This window comes from Rhincodon typus, chromosome 12 (assembly GCF_021869965.1).
Source record: "Rhincodon typus isolate 14 chromosome 12, sRhiTyp1.1, whole genome shotgun sequence".
Classification (NCBI taxonomy): Eukaryota; Metazoa; Chordata; class Chondrichthyes; order Orectolobiformes; family Rhincodontidae; genus Rhincodon; species Rhincodon typus.
In genome coordinates this window covers 23,593,438-23,618,939 of record NC_063343.1, presented here as the reverse complement: position 1 = coordinate 23,618,939, position 25,502 = coordinate 23,593,438, and the positions used below count along the sequence as shown (strand labels likewise).

Here is a 25,502-nt window from a genome sequence, read left to right as displayed (position 1 = left end):
AATTCCTTGATGTGTGTGTGCCTGTACAAAGACTTGATACAATGATTAACCTTTGCTTCAATGGAATTAGTCTTATGCACTATAAGAAAGTTTGAAGATTTGTTGGTATGATATAAGTAAGAGCAGATATTTCTTTCATCAAATCTGTTGTCACCTTTTTAATTTGTGGTCTTTTACACAGGTCTATTAGCTAAGTAGTAAATAAATCACACTATATTACTGCATCTCAGTGAATGAGTTGGCAATAGATTTTGGCTATGTAATGACTTCATGTAAATAGGGTCAATAAGGTTCTTAAGCTTTCTTTTTAACATCGGCTTTGACCAGAACTTTCTCATTGTTGTCAGAATAACAATCAGTACACAGAAGATAAGACTTCAACAGCTGTTTCCATTAAATCTTAAATTACTAAATCATTGCTCACAATGCTAACTATGAGGTAATGTTAGAAAATACTGCCAGCAAAAGTCATCTGCTGCATGTGTTGTTCCCCAGAAAGGTGAATATGAGTGATTACATCTACACATATTTGCATAGTGCTGAAACATATTTTGACCACAAATGGGCCATAAATTTACACAAGATAAAGAATTTGCTAAATAGAAATCTTCAGATGGTTTATGAACAGAATATAAAACTTTCGGATAGCATCTATAAGAAAAACCATCAAGAAGATTCCTTTCAAAGCATATTAAATATTGAAATCAAAATACTTAACCTCACTAATTTTAATGAAAAACTAAACAAACATAAAGAGTAATATCCCACTACATTTTTATCAAAGTTAGCAAAGATGAGAATTTCAGCCTCATTGTGAGAATTGCTGTTCTTGCTGGTATCCCATTCACATTATGCACCTCGAGGCAAATGTCTGGGAAACAAGAGTAAGACTTCCTAGTATTGTAAAAACAAAAGATTAATCTTGGTTTCCGTGCCTTTCTACAGAGATTATCAAATGAAAAACAGGCCTCAGATGCTGAGAGTGTAGTGATAGGGGATAATGGATCGCCACTTAATGGCAGAGAAAGTAGAGAACATGGTAAGTCATTACATTGCAAAGTAAACAATTATTTTCAATGCCTTGTTTCCAGTTGTATCAGTCCTTTCTGAAGCAAACTCTGAAAGTAACTTTACTATTGTGCCATCAATATGAATGAGGTGTTTCAAAATAAGAATTAAAATATTGCTTTGCAGGTTATAGGCAAATCGCTAAGGTTTTGTTTTCTTAATTTGACCAATTTGCCTCTCCCATGCTGCATGAGTAAGTAGGATAATACTTCGAGAAGTTAGACCATGTGACAGTCAACTGGTCTTTAACCGTCCTTTCTCATGTATCTGTATGCTCATATACTTAAACCAAGAACGTCCACTCTCTATCAAAATAAAAACTGAAAGAACTGTGGATGGTGTAAATTAGGAACAAAATGGAAGTTGTTGGAAAAGCTCAGCGGGTCTGGCAGCATCTGTGAAGAAAACGTCAGAGTTAACATTTCGGATCCGGTGACACTTCCTCAGAACCCAATTCTGAGGAAGGGTCACCAGACCCGAAACGCTAACTCTGAGTTTTTCTTCACGATGCTGCCAGACCTGCTGAGCTTTTCCAGCAAGTTCTGTTTTTGTTCCACTTTCTATCAGTTTGAATGCAATAATGTTATTCAAATTAATAAATCTTCTGCTCCAATCTGATAGAATAAAACCTGCAGGGGAGAAATGCTTTTAGGGTTTCAAAGAGATAGATGTGTATTTTGATTCTAAATAAATAAAGCAGTGAGATTAAAATATGAACATGATAATTTATTGCAAGTGAGCCTAAATATTAGAAAGCAACTTGTATGCAGATTCTAACTGTTTACTTAATTTTTATATAAATTGAATAGATTAAAATAAAATCATTGTTTACTATTATATACTAGGGGTACCATGGCAGATGGCGGAATTTGAATTCAATGATAATCTGGAATTAAGCATCTAAAGATGACCATGAAACCATTGCCGATTGTCAGGAAAAACCCAGCTGGTTCACTAATGTCCTTTAAAGGAAGGAAATCTGCCATCCTTATCTGGTCTGGCTGACATGTGACTCCAGACCCACAGCAATGTGGTTGACTCTTAACTGCTCTTTGGGCAATTAGGGATGGGTAGTAAATGTTGGTCTAGCCAGCGACACCCACGTTCCATGAATGAATAATAAAAAAAAACAAATTACATTAAAAGTGCAATGAACCTCAGGGGTTAGCTGTTATCTAACCTGAAAGGTGCATATCAACTTAACATGTGAATATTGAAGTGATAATGCTTATCACTGACAAAGGGCTGATATCAATAGGGCTGATCTGCAGACATTCAACATGTATGAGCCTTGTACACAAAAAAATCAGTAATGTGATCACACTGGAGAGCTATTCTAAGCAAATTATATAAGGCACAGAAAATTGGCAGCTTTCATATCAGGCTTTTGAAATGTAGCTCTGAGCAGAGTTTGAACACAACATTGAAAAGGGTCTAGGCCCGAAACGTCAGCCTTCCTGCTCCTCTGATGCAGCTTGGCCTGCTGTGTTCATCCAGCTCTACACCTTGTTATCTCAGATTCTCTAGCATCTGCAGTTCCTACTATCTCTGATTGAATTCTCTCCTCCTAAATTCCTATGTCAGCAGTAACAACAAGACAAATCTTCTGAAGATCTATCAGCATGCTGGAAACTATAAAATAGGAGGGGAACTTCTGAGTAACAAAAAGATGTTGGCATTCATATTGGACATGGGATGAGGCCGGGGGGTGGGAAGAGTTTTAAAATCTCCCCGTCCCCAGCCTCATCCCATGTCCAACCCTCCCTCTCATCTCCGCCTTCTTGACCTGACACAAACTGTCCATCTTCTCTCCCACCCATCCACTCCTCCCACCTCACTGACCAATCCCCATCACTGCCTACTGCACTCACCTAACACCATCCCACCTACCTTCCCCAGCCCCACCCCTCCTCTCTATTTATTTCTGAGCTCTCTTCCCCCTCCCTATTTCTGAAGAAGGGTCCCAACCAGTCAGCTTTCCTGCTCCTCTGATGCTGCCTGGCCTGCTGTGTTCCTCCAGCTCCACACTGTGTTATCTCTGACTCCAGCATCTGCAATACTTGCTATCACCATAGGAGTGGGGTAGGTAGTTAAATGAGTCGCATTGGACAAAATATGGCGAGAGAATTTGTCAGACCTTGCAGCAAGAAACCGTCCAACAAACCTGATAAAACTGACACTTAGCCAAGAAAAGAAAGATTCAGCCCTGCATTTAAAATATTCTAATGACACAAAAAGGAATGTTGCAAATCTTTCTGAAACTTGCTTTATTTCTGAAATGTTAATAACTTCAAAAAAGCCAGAAAAACAAGCTCAAGTCTGTGTATGACTATTGAAATCTTGAGCATGTAACTAACCTAAAGGAACAGGCATCTGACGAGATTAACTTTAATTAGGAGAGAGGCTGGTTTCACGAGGGAGGAGCTTGTGCTCAATTCTGGTTCTGAAAGCCTACTCATCAGTGAAAGGACAGACCTAATTGCATTAAATTAGATGCTAAAAAATGCTTCCCCAAATCTCTCAGAAGCCAGTTACCATAATTTATCTCCTAAGGGAAATGGTTGAATTACTGATTGAGGATAGTTTTTTAAATGAGATGGATCAACGTTTACAGATTTTATTGTAGGAAACACGGCTGGAATTTTTTTATGCTGCCAGTGACATTTTCTTCACTGCAAGGCAGCCAGACAAAGAACACACCAGATCAGTGTGTGTTTGCGTTAAGCACTGTATATTGATAGCAAGATATTTCATTAGAATGAAATTCAAGATCCTGCAGCTAAATAATAGTATGCTTGGCCTGGATTTAACAGACTTCCTTGGGACACACTGGTACATGGTGGTGGCTGTAAGTTTTGTGCATGCTGTTGGCACATTTCTTAGCACCTACTACCAAACCCACCCATGGTCTTACTGGCATGGGGAGAGTTTTGGGACGCCTACTCACAAGGGGCCTGTAAATGGCCAATTAAAACCACATAAGAGTTTCATCCTGCAGCCACTGGCATTTAACCCTTAGCACAAGAGGCCACTCACAAAGTATGCAACCTCACAGTCTTACTGTTCAGGCTGGTGACCAGGTGCAAAGGCAGGACACCTCCTTTAGGAGCGACCTTTACTCTGCCTTTTTCACCAACAGCCCTACCCACCCACCTCACATCCCTCACTGGTTACTGTCAACCTGGTCCCAGCAATATTCCCTTCAATTCTGCAATACTTGCCTTTATATCCGACTCCCATCGGTCTGTTGTTGGGGACTGGATACATCCCCAGCAGAAACCCCACGCTTGGTGGCACTATTGGGCTAAGGGAGCTGCCAGCTACAGACGAGGCACATGACATTCCTTGAGCCAACTAATGGCACAAGAGTGAGAGGTAACAATGCAGGGGCAAACACACTCCTGACCTTTACATTAGGGACATAGATGTCGCATTCTGCTTTCCATTCTGGAAAGTCTTTTTCTGTGAATGTCTATTTAATTTTGTATCGATTTACTTTTTGTCTAGTACTTTTTCATTTAGTTATATCCTCATATCATAAATCTATGGGAACTGGTAAAGGAGATCTTGGCTATGAAGGCTTTATTTCATTATTTGAAGGTTTGAGAGCTTCCTGTCTTTTTCTTTATGTTTGCCAGAATCAAGAAGGCCATTTAAGCTGGGACTTTCAAATCTGAGCTAGGAACCTGGCTGATTAGATCAGAATTATTACTTAGAACAGGATTTTCATCAGTTTCACATTGTGTATTGCACACAACATACTTTATGGATAACAAAGTAAAAGACATTTTCAGCAAACAGATGCATTCAGGCTATCAGATGCGGCTTCCAAATAAAATAGAATTTTAAGGGTGGTATTTAATTGAAATGATGTGTCGGAGATACCGACTGGAGAGCTGGTGAAAGCCCTGGAGTGCTTCTTTTTGGAAGAGTATGCCAAAGTAAGCGGCAATCAGGTGATTTGCTGGATTACAGTGAACATTCCCAGAGATCAAAGACCCCAGAAGTGAACATCCAGCCCAGCAGAGACCAGTAGCTCGTCACCGCCCGGCAATGCCAGCATGGAGTTGGTGCAGCTGCCGATACTACACCCAGCCGAGGCCTAGGATCACCATAGACCCGGGCACAGCTGAGTGATGACAGGGAGCTGGTGTCCCAGGATTTCAAGGATGGATATCATCAACCAGAGAAAACGGGTGGCTCTCAACTTGCCCCTTTCCGATGCCAAGTCCCTCAATTGGGCGCTGAGTGCCTTTAACCAAGGTCTGAACCACCCTGAACCCCTTGCCCTTACTTCACAGTTCCCAGCATCACAAGTCATGCAATTACTGCTAGTTGAAACAAAACCAGAAATTGCTGGAAAAGCTCAGCAGGTCTGGCAGCATCCGTGAAGAGAAATCAGAGTTAACATTTCAGGTCCAGTGACTCTTCCTCAGAACAGACCCAAAACATTAACTCTAATTTCTCTTCACAGATGCTGCCAGACCTGCTAAGCTTTTCAAGCAATTTCTGTTTTTGTTTCTGATTTACATCGCCCGCAGTCCTTTTGATTTGTATACTGCTGGCTGAATACTACTTAAGGGCCTCATTTGGTGGTAGCGCAGCCAGGTCATCCACTGGCAATCCTGCCACAAGCTTAATTGGCACATTAGCAAGAAAGAGATGGAATCTCCACCCATCACTCTGCTTTTTGATTAAAGGCCTCTCCACCGCAAAGCACACAATCAGGGAGAACATTAAATTCCACTCTGTGTTTCTGTCAGGAATCTTGTAAACATTCTGTCCTCTTTGTTCATTTCAAATTAGACACCCCAAAATTCATTAATCTCCTTTAACATATTGTCACCTCCCTATTTGTATGCCTGATGTATTTTAAATACCACATTGAAATCTTCAAACTGTTCATTGTTTACATTAGCCAGATAAAATACACAAATTATTATTTCTCTTTAAAGTAGTAACATTTGCTTGACACAAGCCAGGCTTTGTTATAGACGTAAAAGACATGTGCATGTTGCTTTTTGCTAAAAAATATATATATGTCATAGTCTGAAGAATAACATGATCTGTTGAATAACTATTCTCTATCTTGCAAAAGCCCTCCTTAGCATTCCACAAGCAAGATTGCAGCTTTCTTTTTATGTAAGACATATACATCAATGTGACTTAATTTTATTATTTATCATCATCTAGTGAAAGGGAAGAGAAGTGGCTTAGCCGAACTGAAAGGCACAGTTAGCAAGGCTGCAGGGAGGAAGATCACGCGCATCATAAGTTTGGCTAAGAAGAAGCAAGCTTCCGAAGAACAGACTTCTTCAACAGAAGAGGACATTCCATGCTGTGGTTAGTACTAGCCCTACGTTCCGTAACTTGGATCCATAAATATTTCCAGCATATTCATTATTGTAACTGTTGTCATATGACCAAATATTAGCCGTGCTTATAATTCAGTTTTGTTTTAACTCCAACCCCAACATTACTTTCAAGATTTCAGATGACTGTGAATACACAGCACCTGTGCAATCCAAACAAGATCCTTGTTACAAAAGGAAGAACTTGCTACATTAGGAATTCCCATGATCTCAGCCTCAAGTAGATTTGATCTATTCTTGAAACAGTATATGAACTGCCCCCATGACGGAGTTATGGCTCACCTAGGAAATTGCAGTCTTGACAAAAAAATTTAAAAGGAGTTCTCCTTTGCAACTATCAATCTCCTTACAAAGCAGCCAGTAATTTGCCTCTTTAAGAGGGGATAAACTCTAATTATTTCAGGTGCGCTATTTGTCTTGACTAAAAGGTAGACAGGACCTTGAGAACCTCCTTCAGATCTTGAAATGTCTATTGGGATGAGCAGTGGAGCTTCCCAATGGGCATTCCCTATACTTACATTTGGATGCAGCCTTTGGAAATTTTCAATAACACTCTGCCTTTGTATGCATCACTACCTTTATAATGTCATAACGTGTGAATTTGGTGAAGTTGTAACATAGTGACATTTCCGATAAGCAGAGAGTATAGATCAATGAAACCCACACTCCCAACCATCCCTTCTTACTGTGATTCTGGTACCAATTAGCCAAAATGTCCTTTCCTAATGGGAACCTGGAAATACCAGAAATATTTACCATGTCATGCAGCATCTGTGGGCAGAAAGAAAGGTAAAGTTTCAGGCTGATGATTTTAGCATAGAACAGAATCCCCACAGCGTGGAAAGAGGCCATTCACCCCATCGAGTCTGCACCAATTCTCTAAAGACCATCCCATCTAGACTGAGGCCCAGCCCCCTGTCCTCTCCCTGTAACCCCACATTTACCTTGGCTAATCCTCCTGGACTGCACATCCCTAGACACTATGGACAATTTAGCATAGTCGATTTCAACCTAATCTGCACATAGAATCCCTACAGTGCTGAAGCAGACCATTCAGCCCATCGGGTCCACACTGCTCTTCCGAAAAGCATCTCACCCAGACTCACCCACTACCCTATCCCTGTAACACTGCATTTCTTATGGCTAATCCACTTAGCCTGCACATTCCTGGACAATTTAGTATGGCCAATCCACATAACCTGCACATCATCGGACAGTGGGAAGAAACTGGAGCACCTGGTGGAAAGCCACACAGACACGGGGAGAATGAGGACAGCCTCCCAAGGTTGGAATTGAACCTAGGTCCCTGGGTCTGTGAGGCAGTAGTGCTAACTACTGAGCCCATTTTCCATCAGAACTGGAAAAAGTTAGACATGTACCAGGCTTTAAGCAAGTGCAGAGATACAGAAAGGGGAAAGAGGAAGAGCTACAGGGAAAAACTGAGAGTGGGTGACAGGACAGAATAACTGTCAAAAGATAAATTGGTGCAAAGCAAAAGGTCATGAGACAAGACGAGAAACAAAGAATGGATCTAGAGAAGGTGTAAATGGTGATAACAGAATCATTACCAACAGCTGCTTTCTGAAGATATAAGGATTTTAGTTATCATCTGAAATTATTAAATGCGGTGCTGAGTCCAGAGGGCTTTATGATGCCTAATCAAAGGTGAGTTTCACTGGTACAATATAGGAGGTCAGGGACAAGGCAGTCAGCATGGAATTGTAACAAAGAATTAACCCAGCAGACAACCAATAGCTCAGACTGTGCTTGCTGACGACGTGGAGCTGTTCAATTAATCTGCATTTGATCTCCTATAAATAGAGGAAATCACATCATTAGCAGCTATTTTGAAAGAAATGCATGTAAGTCATATTTTCACCTAGAAGGAATGTTGATGGCCCCGGATGGTGAAAGGAAAGAGGTAAAAAGAGTATGTGTTGTACCTCCTGCATTTGCTGAAGAGGAACCCAACTGTCCTTCTGGGAGAGAGGGGAAGGGTTAATATTAACAGTAAGGATAAAGGGGCAGGCACAGTCAAGGGCCAGATCAACTACTGTAAGAGGAATCCTCAGTTGCAGGAGAAGAAAGAAAAATCAGAAAGTTAGGTCTCTAGAGGTTAGCATATGAGTTCATATTTGAAACCTCATAAAATCCCTCCAAACACAGGGGTTTACACACCAAGTATAAAAGTGAGCTGCCACTGTTCTGGACCTAGTGGAAGGTAAAGGAAAAAAGAAAACTTTGAGGGCACATTGGAGGCACGAATTAAATTTAATTGTAAATGGATTATCACTTGTGTAAATATATGTTCACTTTGCATCACCTGCATGGACGAGAATGAAAGTAGAGAGGGAAGCATTGCATGATACTACAATCCGATTTTAAAGTTAGCTATTCTATTCTTTTCATAGTGCCTATACTGGCATAAAATTCCATTATTATTGAATGAAGGAGCATCAGATGTTGCAAACGCTTCCATCAGTTTGTAATGCTCCCTTTTATTAACCAATCGTAAAGTAAAGTAAAGAAGGAACAAACTGGTAATATATTATCCAAGAAAGGCAGCAATGTGTACAAGATGATGGTGTGCACTTTTTTAGTCTCAAGTATGAGGGAAGCAGCTTCAGGACTTTGTTCAGTCAATGGACCTTGGAATGTGTTTGTGAATTGCTGAATATAAGTGAAGCTTTACAACTCAACTGGTGTTATTTCTGCCTCACAGGATTAATGTGTAATGATCAATGACATAGTTAATATTAATTGTGGTGAGGATTTTTAATCAACACAGTTGGTCAATACATGTGGTTCTGTGATTACAGATGTCTTATAGCTGTACTGTGTAAGTGCCTGATTAAAGAAATTGCCTCTGAAGGGACTCACATCACTCACAGTTAGATTCCACTCCTTCAGACAGAGAAAGCACACTGACTCCAACCACTCCACATGTAATGGCAGGCACTTTCACATTTCCATTGTGCATTTGTGGTTCAGATGAGGATGGAACACAATACAGGTAGTACTTCATGGACTGAGTTGCAGACTCAGCAGCTATCAATGTAGGTGACCCTCCCTTCCTCTGGCCCCCTACCCCCAACCCCATGTTCTTTCCTTTTCTTGCTGTTTTGCACTCCCTAACAGCCCACCAGGTATGACCCTTTCCACATTCCCACACAACCCTTTTAACTGTTTATTTCCCCACCTTACCCTTTGAGCCCCAGGCACACTCTTTAGTACATCGTTATGCACTGCTACCCCATTGAAGCCAGCATGGTGGTGACTATTGAATACTACTCCTTCCCTGTGCCTTGGTCTGTTGTCTCCCATATGTTGAGTATCCCCTCCTCACAATTATTGTCCCCTCTGCATCTGGCATACTGCCTCCAATCCCCACAAGTGACTTTTCCAACTTCCCTGCTACAGCAATCCCTGACGGCCCCTCCTCCTGGTCTTTCAGTTAGCAGAGCCCCTAGGAACGATCACACCTCACTCCCCAACTGACGACAGAACAAACCCCAGCTGATCTCTGTGCAGCTCCCTGATGGATTTGCAGCTAATCCCTGGGCTGATTAGATTCATGCCTGCAGGACTGATAGTGGGCCAGTCCCTGAACTGTAATGATATGAAGCACACAAAGGCCCCAAGCAACCAGCTGACTGTGGTCAAGCCCATGGACAGATATCAAAAGCTGCCTTTGACTGATCTTGGTAGTACTCCTTGACTGAAGACAGTTATAGAGTCATAGAATCATACAGCATAGAAGCAGGCCCTTCAGCCCAACTCATTCACACTGACCAGATTTCCTGAACTAGTCCCATTTGCCTGTATTTGGCCCATTATCCCCCAAACATTTCCTGTCCAAGTACCTATCTGAATGTCTTTTAAATGTTGCAATTGTACCTGCCTCTACCATTTTCTCTGGCACCTTGTTCCATATATGACCACCCTGTGTGTGGAAAAAGTTACCCCTTTTAAATCTTTCCCCTCTCGCCCTAAACCTATGTCCTGTAGTTTTTGACTACCCCTTCCCTGGGAAAAAACAAACCTTGGCTATTCATCTTATCATAGAAACCCTACAGTGTGGAAACAGGCCCTTCGGCCCAACAAGTCCACACCAACCCTTGGAGCATCCCACCCAGACCCATCCCCCTGAACACTACAGACAATTTAACATGGCCAATCCACCTAGCCTGCATGTCTTTGGATTGTGGGAGGAAACTGGAGCACATCCATGCAGACACAGGGAGAATGTGCAAACTCCACACAGACAGTCACCCAAGACTGGAATCAAACCCAGGTCCCTGGCGCTGTAAGGCTGCAGTGCTAACCAGTGAGCCACTGTGCTGCCCATCTATGCTTCTCACAATTTTAAAAACCTCTATAACATCACCCCTCAGCATCCTATGCTCCAGGGGAAAGGGTCCTAGCCTCTCCTTATAACTCAAACCTCCCAGTATTGGTAACATCCTTAAAAATCCTTCTTGCATCCTTTCCAGTTTAATAACATCCATCCTATAGCAGGGTGACCATAATTATATGTAGTACTCCAAATGTACCCTTAGCAATGTCTTGTACAGCTGTAGTGTGACATCCCAACTCCTGTACTCAATGCTCTGCACAATGAAGGCAAGCGTACCATTACCCTTTAGTTCACTAAGAATTACTCACCTTTGAATCATCACCATTTAGTTGAAGTACATACAGTACATTTGTCACTTAAGCTGCTAGCACATGTTGCAAGTGTAACATTGATGTAGCATGATGCTGTCCAGCAACATGACCACCCCTTGACTGATCATTGCTGGGAAACATGACAAGCTGCCTGGTTTTGTGTCTGTGATGCAAGGCAAGGCAGAATTACTGTGAGGCTGTAAGTTGTGAATGAAGTGATAATGTGCAAAAAGGCAAGGCAAGACAGAGATGCTGTGAACATCCAAGTAGTGAGTGAGTGAGCACCAAGAATGCAAGCTAAGAGGCCTAAGATGCATCCAGTTCCAATGCGTGAGATGGGTGCCTGTTCCTGCACAAAGTGGCCTGAAGCTGCATTGCAATGTAAGTCACTCCTAAGTGCAGTATTGAAGTGATGAACTGTGTCGTAAGTGAGTCAGAAATGTGTCATGCTGCTGTGCTGACACTTTGCTGATGCTATTGACAGGGGATACAGACGGTTACTGCCCATGGAGTGTACAGTGTCTGTTAGGGAATGCTGGTGAAGATGGAGGTCCAGAGAAGAGGCCAGAAAACTGCAGCCACAAGATAACTGCACAGACTTTCATATTGGGAATAGACACTATATTTCTCTCTGCTGCCTGAGGAAATAGCTACCTCCATATAAAAGTTGTGAAGTTAGATAATACTAAGGTGATGCTGCTGATGGTGGCATCGTTGTAATGTCAGCGGGCTAGTAATCAGTGCTCGGCTAAGGCTGTGGGGAAAATATTTTTGAATCTCATTGTGGTAGATAGTGAAATTTAAATTCTATTTTTAAAAATATGGAATTAAACATTAGTGTGATAGCGACCATGTAACCACTGTCAATTGTCATCAAAACCCATTGGGTTTACTGATGTCCTTCAGGGAAGGAAATTTACCATCCCTACCTGAACTGGTGTACATAAGACTCCAGACCCATAGTAATGTGATAGACTCTGAACTGCCTTCTGAAATGACCCTAATGAGCCATTCATTACAAGGGGCAATTCGGGATGGTCAATAAACATTGGCCCGGTATTGGAAATGGCTTGTATGGAAAATCTGACTCTTTTTCTTGACATTGAGAATCTCACCTTTGCAATCTAACCATACTTTCCAAATTATCTCGCCATTGCCCATATCATTCAGGATCTTGGAAAACTCTACCCATAGTTACAGTAGCTATAGCTTTTTTTAAATGCTCTTTGAAAACAATCGTAGTTTTCTGTAATTTGTTCTACAATATTATCACCGCCTTATAATAAAATGTTGCCTAAATTTCTGATTTTCCTCTAAAACTTTTAAACTTAAATGGTGGCCCTGATCCTCAAATCTTGAACTTAGCAAGAGAAGTTACCAATAAGATAGCCTTCACACATATTGGAATCGTAAAGTTTCTGTCAGCTCCTTCCTTAATATATTGAAGTACAGCATTTTACCCCAGCTCAAAGCTTGCAGGTTAAGTGTCAGTTGTTTAGCCCTTGTGTGGTCTCCAATCATTCTACATTGTTCTTTTTGTGTAGTGATCAAAATTGAAAACTTTACTTTGCATGTATCTTTGCAAAGACTAATTACCACAGTAACATAATTTCCTTTGACATAACCTATGCCCTTAGTTTATATCTCAGCATTAGCTATGAATGCTGAACCAAAACATCCAACAACATAAGCCCCCATACTCCTTTAAATGGTATAATGCCTTACTTTCCACAGTGTACCTATCCTGGAAAATACCTAATTATACATTCAACCTCAGGAGCAAAATAGCACTCCCCAGTACAGGATATCCTGTCTTCTGCATGCATTCCATGGACACAGCTCTGAACTTGCAGTGGGTGGATGAGAAAATTTTTCACAGGACAAGACCAGATTTAAATTATTAAGCTGCTTTTTGTTATGGCAGCTAATGAACATACAGATAAATCGTTATAAAAAAATTGCAATCAATTTTCATTTCACACCTTGAAAGATTAGAATGATAAACTATGCACCTGCCATAGCAGTTTCATTGATTTATGATGATGTGATAACGACAAACAGGAAAAGAGCAGTTCATGATACCTTGAACAACATGACTCAATTCTTCTTAGTCACGCCCACAGTCATGCGGTCTCCTGAGAGAGAAAAGAAACCAGAGGTAAAACTACCATGAGTAAGGGTAGAAGAAAGCCTTGAAAATTCCTGTCCATCCACTTGAGGCAAAACAAACAAATCTTCTGTTGTGGTGAAACCTTTTTGTAGAAATTTTAACTGCAATAACTGAATTCTTGTCTTTCTACATCCCACGTCAAGCCCGGGCCTTTGCTTGTAGTTTACTGGTTAAATGCTGATCGGCTGCAGACACCTTTTCTTTGTCTTTCTCTGTCTCTGTCTCTCCTCTGACAAAAAGATTAAACCATAGGTAAACAAGAATTAAAATTGGTAACTACCTTCTCTTAGGGTGTGGATTCCGAGAAATCAAATCGGACTGTTCTCACAATGAATATGGGCCAAACTGATTTAGTGAGCCAGAATTAAGTCATTTGGCTCTCATTGGGCAGAAAATTAAGGGTGCAGCTTGTAATCCCGGAAGGAATTGGTCATTGACTCTGTGACAGGCTTTGAACAAGCCTGTCCTGCAACAATAATGTACTGTGGCCAGGCTACCTTAGTGGATAGTTGGGCTTCCACACATTACTGAGAGTAAGTGTGTGTCATCCACTAGGATGGCACTGCAGAAATTCATCAAAGTTCCTTAGACAACACCTTCCAAACCCAAGAGTGCTACCATCTAGAAGGACAAGGACAACAGATACATGAGAACACCAACACCTGCAAATTCCCCTCCAAGCTAGTCACCATCCTGACTTGAAATATATTGCCATTCCTTCATTGTTGCTGGGTCAAAATCCTGGAACTCCTTCTATAATAGCATTGTGGGTCTACCTACAGTTCAAGAAAGCAGCACACCACCAATTTTTTTGAGAGCAACTAACAATGTGCAATAAGATATCCCAAAATGAGTAAAAAGAATCCCACCCTCTGATAGTCCCAACTGTGCCTGAACTCAATAGTAGGCATTCCCGATACTGCAACCAATCCCAAGAAGAATGCTCAACAGAAGCTCAACCCAAGTAAAGCACGGGCTCTGGGTGGAGAGAGATGAGGAAAATGGAGGGGTGAGTTTTATACTAGTACAGGAGAAAATGGGGGGCTACTATCTTTAGGGGTACTCCCAAAGCTCAAAGGACACTCAGCGAAGATTGTGGTCCCTCCTTTCTGCATTTTCAAAAAGGCTGTCCACTCTTACCTTCCTCCTTGTGCCAGTCATATTATAGCGTGGGCAGGGTAATGTTGAGTTTAGTTGAGCTTTTAACAATCTCAATTGAGGTTAATTAGTTATGTCAATGACAAAAGCTCGTGGCTTTTAAAGCATGGGTGGTTTAATTTTATGTTAAAACACAACACTTAAAGGTCATGAAGTCCCAGATTATTTGTGGGAAGAATGAAAATCAAAAATATTGTGATGGTGGCTTTTGCCACTGCATTCAGTTTGGTGTTAGTCAGTCACTATTTTCAAAATGATAAAAAACAGTGGAAATTATTTTTATTTCAAAGACCAGCTCCTAAGGCTGTTGTGACTAATTATAATGCTGTTTCTGCTCTCCTGGCTGGTATTGGCTTAGCATGAATTCTGGGTACTTTCTGTCATGTAACTCAGTGCCACACCAGGTGTTGCATTTATTAGCTAAGCCATCAATCAGATTGTCAACAAATGTGTATTTTATATGGTCAGCGAGTTATACCACTTATTAGCCTTTTAATATTTGCCGAGCAACTCATCAAGTAAGTAGATGGTGTTGTCTTTAAATAGATACCAATAATAATTTGACTTTGTAGGGCATTCTCCACACATCAGAGTCCTTCACAACCAATGATCCCACAAAGTGATGGTGTCCAGCACCCTGAAAGGTACCACACAGGCCTCTTATGATAAATAACAGGATGTGCTTGACCACACGGAACAATTTAGAAACTGGACATTGAGAAAAGTTGAGCTCACACACCAACTAAATTTAATGAAGAGAACACATTGTTGATAATATGGTGAGGCAAATAGCAAAGAGAAAAATTTCGAGTGAAGGACAAGAATCCAAAAAACACAATCGTTAAGTAAAAATAAAGACAATTTCAGACAAAAAGTAAAATGACAGAAAGATTCTTGTTGTTTTTCACCTACCCTAAGAGGAGCATTTGATTTTTTTGGAAATCGTGACAATTTCAATGATACAATTGCTGTTAAATCCATTACCATCCAGGAAAAATCAGCTTCAGATCAACAAACACTCAATCATATGCCAGTACAGTTCTAGTTTTGAGTTTGAGTTCCAGCAAAGGTCAGACTTTCAATCTGCTTGCCATATGTACAGTGGACTTCATGAATTCCCACTGTCCAGACACTTACCAAGGACACCTGCACCACATGACTAGGTAATATGTTTCTCTTTTGCTGCTACAATCTCAATAAAAGTTACATGGATGCTGGGAATAATTAAGACAGCAATGCTCTAGACAGGCTGTCAAGAAAGGTTTACAAGTGCCAGGATAGATTTGACATGCAAGTAAACATAGTGAATATGCTGGACTTTAGGGAATTCTGCTTTGTGAGTAAAACTAACTTTACAACATACCTGCGTATACAAAATCCTTTAACAAGTGACCCTTTTTAAACTGTACCAATGTTAAGATTTAATTTTTAACAGAACAACGGGAGCTAGATGACACTGCAGGGGTAACAAATATTGCAATCAGATATTATAGCACCTTAAACGATGCCAAAATAATCATTAGTGTAGATTTATTTCAACAATAATTAAACAATGTTTGATCACTTTCTACCACCAACCCCATCACTTTTTTGATGCCAGCCAGGATCACTCAATGTTTTTTAGTGTTAACTCTCCCTATCCTATGATTTCAGGCTCCCCTGAAGGGATCAACATAGTTTGGATTGAAGATGAAGGAATAAACAGAATTCATGAGAATGCTTTTCCAGTCCCAGGATGACAGGCAGGGAGACTGAATGGGGTGGAGTGTTGGGGTGAAAGACAGCTGTGTTGGAACAGCTCCCTAACACAGTCCCATCACCAAGGAAGTCTCCCAGTGGCAGGGTTGGACAGGAATCGGATGGTTGACAATGGGGATTTCCCATGCCGTTGTCATTTTGCTGGCAGCAGAGCAGCTCCCCCCTTTCCTCTCCTCTCAACACCATGGGGAGGCCAATAGTTTTGACCAGAATTTATCCCTATAGCTAACACAGGGAGCAGTTGGAACTGGAGGTTTCATGGCCCTGGGAGACAGCTCACGGCCCCAGTGGGTTCAGCGGAGCGGCCTGCCTTTTCTAAACTTGTGATTTTGAATTTGTTATTCCTATTTTTTAATACCATTTCCATTTCAATATCCAAATTTCCTGAATAATACCCTCCTCTCCGGGGTTGGATGGCCTAGGCTTTAAGGTTCCCAGCCTTCTGACTGGACCAGTAATATCTACACAGCACACCACTACCTTTAATTAGATGGTGAGCCCCAAGCTGGCCAATTAGTACGGATGGTCTGGGATCCCATTTGTTCTGAATGTCAGCGTCTTGAAACCTGCTGGATAATCCTGCCCATGTTGATTACAGTTTGATGTGTCTCTTTTGAGTTGTCTTTAATCTGCAAATGATTTCCCAGTCTGACAAATCAGTTCACTTATTTATGCTGCAGCAGGGTAGTTGCTGTGGTTTCACATAACTCTTAAGAGTTCTAAAGTTTTGAGTCAGGACTACAATAAAAATAACTCATCCCCCAACACCCAGATTAAGCTTTGAGAGCTCATCTGAATAAATCAGATTTCTTTGGTTACTTTTTGAGATTGTTTCTTAGTGACCTTCCTACAAATCGATGTACTTAGGCGTTTAGAGATAGTAGGAACTGCCGATGCTGGAGAATCTGAGATAACAAGGTGTAGAGCTGGATGAACACAGCAGGCCAAGCAGCATCAGCGGAGCAGGAAAGCTGACGTTTCGGGTCTGGACCCTTCTTCAGAAAAAGGTGTTTTACTCAGGTGTTTAACATGAAGCTGTACTCTGGATGCAGTTTAGGGTTTACATTTTTTTAAGCAATAGGGTTTTGTCCATTTTACTTTTCATGTATTTTGCAAATCTTTTAAATCAGATAGGGATGAATCTTGGCACATAAAAATAAGTTTATGCGGTTTCACTGTACTGCTTATTGGGCACTAGTATGTAGCAATATTTGGCAAGCTTCCTCATTGAGTCTACAAGCTGCTAGTCTGGACAATAAACCTGTTTCCTGCTCATTATCATGAAGTAGAGGCTGAGACAAATTTAGCATCTACCTGTGCTTTTGCAATAACATGTTTGCTCACCTTGGTAGCACTTTGCGGGCATGAAATGCAGCTCCAAAGAATGGTGTGAGGAGGGCTTCTAATTTCAATTACTCAACCTCAGTTATATCATCAAGCAGGTGCAGGATAGGCACTTTGCTTCGAAGATGGAAGGAGGGATAGATAGAAAAACATCATCATCAGGGCGTTCTTTGCTACTTCATTAATGATTTAATGCGACATCGAGGGTAGATCATTGTCCCTGCTAGTGATAACCAGAAGATATCAGTAACCATTGTTCAAAAATAAAATTTAGAAAGAATTAGTATTTTTGAATTGTGTGTTTGGGTTGTCATATACCAAAATGGGACTTGAAATTCTCTCAGAGAGAATTAAGTGGACTTCTGCTGCAGGAGACTGTATAGTTGCAACATCTATAAATATAGCCAATAACTAGACCAAAATGGTGATAAATGGGGTGAAGATTTGGAGATGTAGTCTATTGTAGCACTGTCTGCAATGTGAACCCAGGAGGTGGATGAGTGGACCTATCTCATAGTGATGCTATGATGCTCAAACTTGTGATATAAACTGTGGGAAATTTGTTTTTGTTATTTGATGTGAGTTTGGGTTTCAGGTTTTTGAGCTATTAACCAATAGATTTTTCTGTGTGTCTGAAATTTTTCTGTAGCCATTGTGATTTCTAAAGCCAGCTGTAAAATGAATGGATTTTATGCACTGCTAATGGACTTTTATTTATCTTACTTTGTCAGTGATGCAGTATGGTAAATAATAGAGCCTCAGAGGTTTGTTAAAAGTGTGGTACTTGGCTTTTGTTTGAAAGTTTAAGAGAAATGCCCATTGCTGAGACAGTTAAGTCAGAGTGACTCAAAACCTACTGAGGTGTTAAAACTTACTCTGATGTGAGTATTATATGAGTGGTGTTCTGAGAACTGTACTAGGGGTGTGTCTGGGCAATATACAAAAACTATTTTGCTTCTTTTCAATTTATAAAGAAGTGTTTCAGCGCTAATTGTATTATAATCTCACTTTGTGTTGGAAAAATCTTTAATCTCATATTAGAAATAGATATTTTCAATTATTCTATTTTGTCTTCATTTCTTTTGTAATAAACTTCTGTTCATTGTTGAAGCAAAATCTACAGCATTTTTGTCCTTATGCTTCAGTGACAGACCACTTTGTTTCAACAAAAACAAATAAAAATAGTATCTATCATACCAGGTCTGGAATCTGATTTGTCCAGTAGTAACATTATCTTGGATCATAATAGTTATATATTAATATCTATACCAGTCTATGTCATGCCTTGTGCCTTTAACTCTATTCCAGGTTACCTGAATGTAATGGTTAACAACTACTGGAGAGAGCGTTGGTGTCGGCTAATGGGCAATACACTCTACTTCCACAAGGACAGAACAGATCTAAGGACACACATTAACTCCATTCTGCTGCAGGGATGTGAGGTGATACCAGGATTTGGACCAAAGCATCCCTTTGCTTTTCGGATTCTTCGAAAAGGACATGACATTTGTGTGTTAGAGGTGCAGTTATTTACAATGAATTAAGATTGGTATTAAATAATTGGATAATGGTTAATTTTTATTATTAAAGAACAAACTAAAGTGAATATGAAATTAAAGAGGATACTTAATCCGTCCATCTTATTCCTCAGTATTTTAGTTCATTCAGGCTAATATCAAACTGCATTCAGAGCTTTGTGAATATCTTTGGTTCCCTTAGATGGCATGGAGGATCATTCTGTAGATAGCTGCAGTGAGCTCAGGGAACTTGTGCAGTACATAAGTGAGCTGTTGTGATGTGAACAGGCCAACATGGTCCTGGTTTTGATCATCACCTTTACTTAGCATAAGTCTAAGCAGGGCACTAATAGTGGTTCTACACTTACTGTTTGCACCAAGTAAATTACAGGGGAGTATCTGCTCCTGATTGCTGGAAGTGCATCCATGTGAACTACAGATGAGGAAGGGCTAAGTCCACATAGAGTTAGAACTGCATTGTTTTTTACAGCACTGGAACAGGTCTTTCAGCCTGAAATGCATTTGCCATTTTGCTTTTTTTGGTCAACCTATTCAGACATGTTATGACACACCACTGGATCAGGTGGGATTGAATCCAGATCTCCTGGCACAGAGGTAGGGACACTACCACTGCATCACCAGAGTCCCCTGTATGCCATATATTGATGTTTGCACCTTCCACCTTTCAAAATGTTTCTGTTCCTTTCTCTCAATTACTTGCCTAGATTTTTTTTCCTGAACACTTTGCAAAAAAAGTAAATCAAAAATGAATGCAAACCAACAAAGAATCTGTGCTTGATTGTTAGGGTTCATATGACTAGCCTGCTGATACTGTGCATCAAAGTTCACACTTGAACATGCTCACTTGGGTGAAGTATCTCACTAAGCAATCAGTGACTTCAGGAATGGAGGAAGGTCGAAAATTAATGAAACTAAAATAATAAATCACAAAATGCTAGGTGGATTTTATAAAGGCTTTGGGCCAAATAACCAAAGGGCATTTTTGAGCACATATTATGTGAACACAGTGCCAGGCATAAAGATAGATAGATAGATTCTTTGACTGTGTAAGAAACAAGACACATTATGAAAAATTGAAGGTGAATATAAAGCTCAAGTATTGGTTGTCATTTTTGTTGCATCCTCAACACTTTTTTTGTGGCAAAATTAATTCAAAGCACATCCTTTATTTATTGAATTTAATTAATCTCTGAGATTGCATTATAAACAGGAATATCGCACACCACCAATACAGGAATATAGTTGGATTAGTCTTTCCCATCATGGAAACTAATGTTAGAATTAAAACAATGTCAATCTGACACATTTGTAAATCAATAAAAAATATTCAAAAACATGTTCTGGTAATGTTTTGAAATGATTTCCTTATTGATAAATTTGTTTCACATATGATTTCTAGAGATCATTCATAATCCTCTCTTGTGTGATTGCAGACAAGCTGTTCTGAGGAGATGGGTAGGTGGCTGGGACTTCTACTTGCTGAGACAGGCTCCAATACAAAACCAGAGGCTTTGCATTATGACTACGTGGATGTGGAAACAATAGCAAACATAATGGATGCTGTTAGACATTCTTTCTGGTGAGAACTTTATTCATTATTGTGAAGATGAAAGTTCAAATTAACCTTTTTTGTTGCTTGTAGTTTATAATCATTTGTTTTATTTAAAGATCAAATGCTTACACTGTGAGCAACTAGCATTTAGAATTGAAACAGTAAATACATTCAACTACGTTGGGAAGGAAGCTGTCCAATTTTAATTAATGTTTTTACCGCTACTTTCAAACTAGCCATGGGCTATCACCTTGTGTAGATTTTGACAGTGACCATGAGTGAATCATTTGAATATGCTGGCTCTTATAAGCTAATAGTTCTTTACTCACATAATATTGTGGTGCATTTTCATTAAGGGTAACCAGACAGTAAGTAGAAGCAGAAATCTCCCCCTCCTTAATCTCTCGATGGTAAATCTAGCTGATGTGCTGTTGTTTCTCCATATAAAACATGGCCACGTTTAGGATTAATGTACTCTGTTTCAATACCTAGGTGGGCAGCCTCCTCAAGTAATTCAGCACTTTATCTATATGATTCCAGAACATATGATGATGTACCATATGAGAAAGTCCAGGTAAGGTATCCAATAGGGAAATGATCTGAAGAAACATTTAAAAAGCAACCAAAGAGAGGGTGCAAACAATATAATTTTTATCACATATTTTAAAATTACCAGTGTTATGGACCAGTTTTTGTAACAGTGTTAATGATGAGGCTAACAGCACAGGGTGAATTGGCCAGAAACTTTAGATATCCATCCTTACAGTTAACTGCAAAAAAATTCACCGTTCAAAAACTCCCGGGGTACACTGCTGTGGTCCCACCAATCAAATCAGCATCGAAATTATTTCAACAGACTTAATGGGAAACACGAGCCATTAATTCCACTCTCAAAAGGCCTGAAAATGTTAGAGTTTATGTATTCAGAAGAAAGATTTTAAAGATATAAGTGATTATCACTGATCAACCTGTTTGGCCCTGAAAATCTGATTTTACCAGTCTTGCTTCTTCAGAGAATATTGTGTTGGAAGTTAAACAATGCCTATTTTTTGTAACTTCTTCTATCTGTCCCTCCCCCTTAATCTCATCTACAATTCACAATCTTGATTCCACATTTTTGTTCATGATTTAAATCAATTTTAGAGTTCCTGCTCCTCCATGATTTAACTGCTCCATCTTTTAATGAGAATTTTTTTCAATCAGATTTTGATGAAGAATCATGCTGCTTGACTTGTGTAACTCTGAGCTAACACTGAGTGGGTTGGCTCAAGTTCTGGATTGCAGCAAGTCTGTACATTGAAGCACACAAAAAATTTCAGGGTTGCTGTCAGTGATGTGAACAGCAAATGCTGTTCCTTCATCAGTGAGATCAAAACACTGGCTAGATTTCTGAAGAAGGGTCTCGGCCCGAAACGTCAGCCTTCCTGTTCCTCTGATGCTGCTTGGCCTGCTGTGTTCGTCCAGCTTTGCACCTTGTTATCTCACTGGCTAGTATTTACTTGCTTTGCACACTACCTTTACTGAAAAAGTGTACTCAGAATCTTCACTTTTAGAATCCATCCATCCTCCCTTCCTTCCATCCTGCATTTCTCCTGTAAATGACTTGACAGACACAAGAAATTGTCTTTTACTTGAGCCAAGTGCAGACTGGCGTAGGATGAATATGATTAAAGGAGTTAGTGCATGGCTCGAAGACTGGTGTGAGAGAAATAGATTCCAGTTCATGGGATACTAGCACAAATCTGTAGTATTGACATGGTCTACTCTTGAATCATGCTGGGACTGATTTTCATGTGATCTTCATAACGAGGACCGTAGAGAGATTTTTAAAATAAATAAAGGGGTAGGGTGGGGGGGAAGGATCAAGCTTGGGTAAATGTAAATTTCAGGTTAGAACTGAAACAAAAGACCTGTACATGCATTACTCCCACATTATCTCTTTTAGAATCCAATGGTATCAGATCCTGGGGATTTTGTCAGCTTTTGGAGAAGATTAAGGAACTAATACTTTTTTGTCTGCTGATGGTTATTACTTTATGTTCCTCACTTTTATTTAATATCTAAAGCATAATTTGTTCCTTCCACATCTTCTTAGTTCAACATTTCTGTCATTGCTTCATAATGTTATCTGTTCCTCCTTCTAAAGTATTAATGTTTACTTGCGATATTCACCCTTTTATAATTATGATTTATTTGAAATATTTCATCACTGTCAGGGTATCAACTTAGTCACAAGAGATTACTCAGAAGACCACATTCTCTTTTTAAGGCTAGTTGAAATTAAGTGGTTTGCATGTATGTAAATGGTACAGTTTTCATTCACAACCAACCTTTATATCCCTAGAAGATGCAGTTTATTATTTTCATTATTTCTTTTGTGTATTTCATTGCACTAAAGTCATATTGCTTCCAGTTGAGTGGAGGTAGTAACTGAGCTGGAAACCTTTTTTTTCGTTTGAGTTTCCAGGTAAATCGTTATATAAAATGTAACCTTTCAAAATAACTATTATGACCTCCTAATTGCACACTAATGTGTGATGGTATGGCTACAGGGTCATTTGCATCATTCCTTGAAAACTTAAAAGTTACCATTTTATCTGGTTTAATTGTAGAACTGCTCATTTATATCATGGATCAATATTTATCTTCCTTGCAGTATCATGATCTAACGTTAACATTTTGCTGGTCTGAATCAACATCGTATTACCATTGCCTAGTTCTTCCTTAAACAAGTCCTGCCAGAGTGTTATGAATTTGCCCATGGGTCACACAATACAGAAGCAGTCAAATCATTATGAAGACAAGTGGTACCAATGAAAACAGTCTCAACTTTATTAGGAAACAAGTTACAATAGCCTTTAATACTAAATAATACTATAATAATAACCCTATACCAGCCCTTAAGCTTACAATAAGTCCCAAGTCTCTTGTAGATTTACGTATTTGCTCTCTCTCTGTGGCATTGGGACTGGAAAGCTGCTTTCTCCCTCTATCCCTATGTCAGCTTGACCCTGCCTTTTGTCATTTTTTAAAAATTCATTCACAGGATGAGGGTGTCGCTGGCCAGGCAGCATTTATTGCCCATCCCTAATTGCCCAGAGGGCAGTTAAGAGTCAACCAGATTGCAGTGGGTCTGGAGTGACATATAGGCCAGACCAGGTAAGGACAACAGTTTCCTTCCCTAAAAGACATTAGTGAACCAGATGGGTTTTTTGCAACAATTGACAATGGATTCACATTCATCGTTAGACTCTTAATTCCAGATTTTTATTGAATTCAAATTCCACCAACTGCCATGGCAGAATTGGAACCCGGGTCCCCAGAACATTATCTAGGTCTCTGGATTAACAATCCAGCAATAATACCACTAGGTCATCACCTCCCTGAGGTCTCGTGCTGGTGTACTCAGAAGGTCTCCCCCTGATCTACATGTATGTCCTATTTTTATATCTTTTCCTCGAGCTTCTGGATCTTTCTATAGCTTTAGCCAATCAGGAGATCGTTCTTAATGGCTACTGAGAATTTGGATGGCTTTGTTAATCGCTAAATGTCCTGTTAATGTTTGTTCCATTGTTTTAGGCTTGAGTGTCTGGTTCTTAGTTGTTAATATGCATCCTTTCGTTGTTCAGTTGATGAGATATGTCTGCAGGATAATTATTGTCAGGATGTGTCCTTTGTACTATGTTAATATCTTCAGCACCTAGTTGTTGTTTGATGCTGGTTTCTGTGTTTTGTGACCTCAGAGTTTTTCTTGACCAGTGTACCCAGCATCCCTTGCTGTTTGGCCAAGTTAACAATCTGTGTTTTAGCAGCCAGGAGATTGCTATATTACTTTCATCAGTAGAGTAGGATGTCACACTTGTTTGGAAACCATGCAGTCATCATTGATTCAAAATTTAATGAATCAACGTACTCCCTGACAATTTAGTCTTTCAAGAACACACTTTGATATACTGCTAAGCTACATGATTCTGAAGGTCCCAGTTTATGCTGAATTGGTTGATCTAACTGTAGTGATTGTAATGAGGTCAGGCAGGTGGACTTCAGAGAATGAGTTTCCTAATTGGGACTGTTAATCTGGTCCAATCAGGAAGCCCTGGCTGACAGATACAAGCAGGAGTGTCAGACATCCTGTTCACTCTGAGAGCTGGCTCTGAGGGAGATGGATTAGTGTCAAGGACTCTTCACGTGTAAATAAAGGGTGAATTGGTGACAGGATTCTCGCCTCCGTGGAGTTATTTCGCTAGCCATGCTTCACTTACCTTAAAAGACCCTTGGCTAAAAGTAAATTGTCACATGACTACTGATATAGGCCAGTTCAGAACAGAAAAATGTTTTGCTTTCTTTCCTCATGTAACAAAATATTTCTGCTTTGGAGGGTAGAGGAAAATAGGAACAGAAGTAAGCCAATCAGACCTTTTCAAGCCTGCTCGGCCATAATATAATTTAGTGATGTCCATTCAGTAATTCAAGTTCCATTTCCTTATCTACATTAGCCTCGATACTGCTACCTAAAAAAAATTTGTCACTCTTGGTCTTTGAAGCTCCAAATGACCAAGCGTCTACAGTGTTTGGGACGAGAGAATTCTAGATCTCTGCTACATTTTTTTGGGTAACAGTATTTCCTGGAATTCCCTCTTAAATATCTTAGCTATTGTTCCAAGATTCTGCTCCTTTTGTTTTTAATTCCTTCATCAGAGGAAGTAGTTTCTCTCAAGTTTCACTAATAAAGTAGAAACACGCCATTTGAAAATTCACAGTAAATTTGGAGTAAAATTATGAAGTACTTATAATGCATATAAAGCTAAGATTGAACAAAATCATTGGATAACAAGGTGTAGAGCTGGATGAACACAGCAGGCCAAGCAGCATCA

The 25,502-nt window shown here is 39.9% G+C and overlaps 1 protein-coding gene across 1 annotated transcript in view; it reads left to right on the top strand.

Annotated features, from left to right (window-relative positions):
• afap1l1a (actin filament associated protein 1-like 1a) overlaps positions 1 to 25,502 on the top strand; it is a 99,464-nt gene that overhangs the window by 54,282 nt on the left and 19,680 nt on the right. Inside the window, exons 10-14 of the mRNA XM_048603572.1 lie at positions 946 to 1,039; positions 6,262 to 6,411; positions 18,847 to 19,058; positions 20,510 to 20,655; positions 21,121 to 21,202. Coding sequence (XP_048459529.1) covers positions 946 to 1,039; positions 6,262 to 6,411; positions 18,847 to 19,058; positions 20,510 to 20,655; positions 21,121 to 21,202 — 684 coding nt within the window. The remainder of the gene's footprint in view (positions 1 to 945; positions 1,040 to 6,261; positions 6,412 to 18,846; positions 19,059 to 20,509; positions 20,656 to 21,120; positions 21,203 to 25,502) is intronic.